Source organism: Chelon labrosus (genome assembly GCF_963514085.1).
Source record: "Chelon labrosus genome assembly, chromosome: 3".
In the NCBI taxonomy this organism is placed as follows: Eukaryota; Metazoa; Chordata; class Actinopteri; order Mugiliformes; family Mugilidae; genus Chelon; species Chelon labrosus.
In genome coordinates this window covers 28,476,713-28,482,712 of record NC_140339.1, presented here as the reverse complement: position 1 = coordinate 28,482,712, position 6,000 = coordinate 28,476,713, and the positions used below count along the sequence as shown (strand labels likewise).

General features: G+C 40.9%; 1 protein-coding gene across 4 annotated transcripts in view; it reads left to right on the top strand.

Moving 5' to 3' along the window:
- The first annotated feature begins 481 nt into the window (after positions 1 to 481).
- Positions 482 to 6,000, top strand: part of arnt2 (aryl-hydrocarbon receptor nuclear translocator 2) — a 48,003-nt gene continuing 42,484 nt past the window's right edge. For all 4 annotated transcript variants that reach the window (XM_084541205.1, XM_084541204.1, XM_084541203.1 and 1 more), the window contains exon 1: positions 482 to 1,369. In XM_084541205.1, coding sequence (XP_084397331.1) covers positions 1,339 to 1,369 — 31 coding nt within the window. In that variant the 5' untranslated portion in view covers positions 482 to 1,338. The remainder of the gene's footprint in view (positions 1,370 to 6,000) is intronic.

Sequence of the window (6,000 nt, the reverse complement as noted above, 5' to 3'; positions counted from 1 at the left end):
GTTAATAATACGTTGCTCCTGATTAACAAACTGCTTCAAAGGCCCAGACCAACAAATGATTTATCCTACTAACAAGTATTGTCGTGTATCTCATTCTTCAGTATTAATAAGCCTCACTGTTGTACAGAATATAATACAACAACATCAGTAAGCCATTGCTCCTCGGGGTGACATGCTCCTTCATTACCGTGAAGACAGATGGTAATTTATTTTGACAGTCCCTCACCGTGTCTACAAATGTCTACTAATCGACCTCTGTGTACAGTTCCCAACCATTGTTTTCCCCTTGTTTAAACAATACTTGTTTGGGCTTTTGTTTCAAAGAAGTGCATGCGCAGCATGTTACTCGTTGTCAGATCGGTTTGTTTCTGCAAATTGACCCACGTCAAACAGAGCAGCGTTCCAGCTTTGAAAAAACATTTACACATAGCACAAAGAGATGGAGACGCAGGGTTACTGCACGGTGGCTAACTCATTTGTGCACAGGGGCCCAGGTTAATCCTTGACTGTGGGAGACGTTTTGCAACTCTGGGTGTTAAAGTTGAAATATTCCCTCAAACAAGACACCTAAAAATCCTGAACCACCACACAAAACCAAGACGCTTTTGATTATTTTTCATGTGGCCACCATAACCATAGGGTTCCATACTTTAAAATAAATCACCTTTTATTAATGGGTTGTAAGTTGTAGGTGTTTATGTTGTTGTTTCTTTTAAGTAGAGGATGATCATTTTAGGATGCCATTTTAACAAACTTGTTTTTATCAACACGTGTTCTTTAAGGATGAACTGAGACAGTCTCAGTGAGACTGTTTAGAGCTGGTGTTCCCTTGGAAGGAGACAGGGCTGCAGCAGCTCCACATCCAGGCTGAATGAAGAGTAGTGTGCAGCGAACAAAATCAAAATGTGCAAGTGTCTTAACGCCATCATCAGCCGACCTTATAGGGTGCATAAAACACTGCAGACGTACATTCAAAGCGCTTTACATCACACCGATCACTTAACCAGACACAGTGTATAACATTAATTTATTCAAGCAACCCTAAAATCTCGCGGTGTTACCATTCAGACATCTTGCATTTTTATTAAGTCTGGTCTTTGGGATTGTTTTTCATTAAATCGTCAATACACATACACGCTGCACAGAAACGAGCTTTTGTTTTTGCCTCTTGAATCCGCTTCATATTTCCTCCGCGTCTACGGATGTGAGGTTGGAGGTTGGACCGAGCCTCGCGTGCCAATCCCGCGGAGTTTAGACGGTCTCTCACGGGGGCTCTTCAGCCGTATTGTGCGTCATCTCCATCGCCGCCGTTTTGTTATTTTTCTCCTCTGAGGAAACATGGCAACTCCCGCTGCGGTCAACCCGTCCGGTAAGTCACTGCTCGAGTCTGTCCGCGGAGACGAAGCCCGCTGTTCGCGAATGCGGTTTCGAAATAATGGAAAACGAATACGGGGTTTTGTTCGGTCCGTTGCCGGAGAGGGCTGTAGCGGCGACAGGCCGCCGAAGCCTGGCTCCAGCATCCATCCCCCTTCCCCCACAGAGCTGACATTCACGCAGCTGATATTCTTCACAATTTTGCGGTCAACTTATTCGTCCGAATGTCGAAACGAATGGGATGTTGTGTGCGTGTTCGCTTTTATGCCGTTTTGTTGTCGTATTTTTTTGCCCCTGCTCGCCTCAGAGAAGCTAGCCTATTTTAGCTCTCCTCGGACGGCGATACAAAAGGTTACTTTGCATATTATTTCCCTACATCACTGCCCTTCAGAGGGAACGTGTAGCGTTGTTGTACTGTTTGTTGTCAGAAAAGGGAAATGGTCTGACAGCGTCAATTACATTTCTATTTCTCTTTCACTTGCCTGTTGATTCTGTATTACACAGAGAGAGGGTTTATATGTTTGCTCTAACGGGTGCCGCTCTTATGGACACAGCAAAATACCAAACCGTACGAAAATCTATCAGGGCAGTATGGTGTTACCTACTGTTTTTAATGTGAAGGAGAGATGACAACTTAAACATTTTCCGACCCCTTAGCAAGCGGCTTCTTTCAAATTTGGCCTCTGCAAAACAAGGTAACTCAAACTGAAATAATATCTAAACTTTTAGAAACCACGTCTCTGCTTTCGAGACAGTTCTGTCTCTTGGAGCGCAATTGGGAATTGCAGGAATCACTTCTAAAAGTTCTGATCAACTCGAAATGCGTTGGTCTGTATGGTTCACGTTTTTACCGATTAACTAGTATACAATGTTATCATGTAACATACTGTCTTGTGTATCCCTGCGTGCTATGTACGTTTCTTCTTAGGGAAAGAAAGTGTAAAGTGCTAAATGTTTAAATTGAGTCTGGCATGTGTCACCCCAGTGTTTATGAAGGTGCGTTTGCTAACGTTTACATGTAATAATTAAGTTTAACAAACAGTATAACAGTCTGTAGCCTAAAATGATTATTTTATTTCTAAGGAGCTTGATAATAATGCAGTTAATCTTTTTAACATGGCTTGAGTCAACTGCCACAGCTAAGAATTCATTTAATTACAGCAAAGGTGACTGCACAAAATGTACTGTGGCATTAATTATGCTTCTGCAGAGGATAGAGACACTAAGCTTCTGAGATCTCCATATCAAAACAGGTCAACCATATTTTACCCCGCACTCTGTGCCACTTCATTGGCGATGTAAATGAAAAGGGAATATAAATAAAGAATGGTCTGCTTATTAACACCTTAGCCGCATACAGAGTGTTGAAATGAGGTGCTGTTAGAATAAACAATGAATGAATAAAAAAACTGCTCTGTCAGATTGTAGAAGAGCTTGTGAGAAGAGAAATCTAATTGGTCAAAGGAATGAATATTGTATCTTTTATGGAGGCGTCACCAAACCCTCCATGTCACGGACAAATCTGTTGATTTTATTGTCATGCCCTCCTTGTAATCTAGTGATCCTCACTCACATGTTTAGTGCAAGTGTTCAGTGACAGCTACGTGCAGCTCCTCCGTCCAGGGATGACACCAAGTTAATGCTGCTACTGTTGCTAAAGCCAAAGGAGGACAAAATTAGCTGGCTGATCGGTGATCAGCCTTTACAGGTTGCTGTGGTATGGTAGCACAGCCATGTACACTGGTCTTAGACCAGGTACCCTGGGATGAATGCTGTGTCACTACAGGATTATCTCCAGCTGTCAGCCACCCAGATCCAATTGGTATAAGGGCATGTGAAAAATGACAAGTGAAATGATCTAATGAGCGTTGCGTGTGTGTAGTGAGGACAAAGATAATTTTAGTGCCATCAATTAAACTGATCAAACTGCAGTACACAAAACAAAAATGACTGAAAACATCAGAAAATGCATGTGCTAATTGTTTGATCAGACTGCAAACTGTAGCTTTGTTTAGTGCTGAAATTGTTTGTCCATTAATTGTTTTTGCAGCAGGAAATTATTACACAAGCATACTAATATTGATTGGTATTCATTAATTATTCAAGTCATTTATAAACTAAAATGCCAAACATTTATTGATTCATACTTGTCCGTTGTGAGTGATTGCATTCCATTGGTCATATAAAGCAAGACATTTAAACATGGACATTTATACATTTCAGATCAGACTGTTCCTAGATGTTGAGAAGAGGGCCAAAGTGGGGTCGCTACACAAGCCACGCTTAACTCAGTAGTGTTTAAACTTTAGTTACACGTAATGCCTTGACTTGACTCAACGTTCAGATACTGAGAACAGTATCAAATGCACCCTGTATATTCTGACCATTGTACTGTAACCTCATCTATGAAAACTCCACTGCACCCATTCCTGTTGTATCATCATGCATTCATCAGTTCTGGTGTCAAACTTAAAAGTTCTCGCTGGATATTACATTGTAGTTATTTTATTTTCAAGTGGAACCCAGTCAAGATAGTCTCCAGCACAAAGAAATGAATAAATAATCACATAAAAAAAAAGACGTCTAGATAAACATAGTTCTAAAGAGACACATTTCTGGGTGGTTTTGGCTCACTAGGTAGAGCCAGTCCTCCATGAACCAGAGGGTTAGCAGTACGACCCCACCACATGTCCTTGAGCAAGACACTGAACCCCCAGTTGCTCCTAGCGCTTAGCTGCTGTATGAATACGTGTAAGTGAATGGGTAGATGTGTCAGTGGGACTGTAAAGCACTTTAAGTAGGGAGAAAAGTGCTGTAGAAATACATTTATCATATATTTTTTCTGCACAGCCTTTCCTCAAAACTTATAAAGGAAATAAGTACACTGTATATATCTGTATTAATTGTCATTTTCAAATGGGAATCATCCATAAGGCTTTTTATATAGACTTTGTGGTTGAGTAAAAGTCACATGGAGGATAGAAATTAAGCATGGCAGGGATGAGAAAGAATACCAGCAACCTTGTTGGATTGAGACCAGCGATTGAAAAGGAGAAAGTTTCCCCTGGTCTCCCAAGAGGCTCAACAATGCCTTCGACCCCAGGGCTTTTTAGCTGATGGCTGTCAGAGGATACATGCTCTATGTGACTGAGTCACAACCAGGCTTTTGATTGACTGCGTGCCTTTATTTATGCGTGCAGTGTGTGATAAGCGACCATAACCAGTAATTCATTAGAGGACTAGCGTGTAATATTTAAGGGGCTCCGTTTACAGAAATTGAATGCTGTATTCATAATAACACTTTCATTAGTATATATTAACGTGTAACTACAAATAATTGTGTTTTCATTAGTATCTTCATGGGGAGTGGATTCACTCCATGTTACACTGCCTTGTTTCTACGGTAGCCCACAATGGACAAACAACACACTGGGTCTTGAGAGGGTCTTTTGCATTTGTATTTGTGTCGACCACCACAGGCTCTCCCAGCACACTTGGAAGGGGAGGGGTATTAGAGTGGCTGAAGGCATTAATAAAAGGAATATAAACAATGAAGTTAGATAAAAACAATACTTGGGGAAGGGGTTCACAATGTAAAAGGCATAGAAAGGACACCGGTGTGAATTTACACCAGTGTTCAGTAGTGGAGCCCTCACAGATCTCTAGTGACAATGACACAGCTACACCAGTGGGAGGAATCGATTCTATAAGCCATGCCTGTCTGCTGCAAAGAAAAAGAAGAAAATAGTATGTACATATAAATAGAATTGAATGGAAAAAGAGCCCTGTGATAGACTGGAGACCTGTCCAGGGTGTACCCCGCCTCTCGCGCAATGACAGTTGGGATAGGCTCCAGCGCCCCCGCGACCCTTCACAGGACAAGCGGTCAGAAGATGAATGAATGAATGAAAAAGAATGCATCTGCAGTAACTCAACCACTATTTTCTTCTGTGCATTACTACTAATTTGCATGATGAACATCCTTAAAACAGCATGAAAATATCAGAGCACTGTTAAGACTAAAGTAATACATGCTATACCAATATTTTTTTACCCCACAGAAGCATTTTAATTTAAATTTTAAGAAAAGCAAATATACTGTTTCTTAATACAGATTGTCAAAGTCCATGCTTGTGTACTTTTTGTCACCCTGCCCAGTCCTATTTTGCAAGAAGAGCAGCTTTGAGCACGTATTCTCAAGACTTTGTATCAACTTGCGCAGTGACACAGAAAAGTAAGCTTATTAGTTTAGTTAGTTGTGCCAGCTGCTAGTCTAGCTGCAGTTTGCTATTTGGACAAGTCAGTATGAAGCTAGTGTTACTGTGCATTCAGAAACATGGTACAAGTAGCTTTCTTAAATATAGCAGAGTGGCACTGACTTTAAAACACATTACATCTACCATTTACTGTAGTTTTGTTTTGGGTTGTATCCGATGTGTACTTAGCTTCACCAAAGGTTGTATTGGTTTAAATTCTCAAGCCAAGACTTCAGTGTTGCCAACTGTGCCATTAACTTTTGACTATTTTGTCAATGCCTGGTTAATTACACAGCCCTACCGGTGTCGTATAGAGTTGATTTTAGCATCAGTGTTGTAAGGGAATGTTTTAAAATGCTAGAGCTTGTCT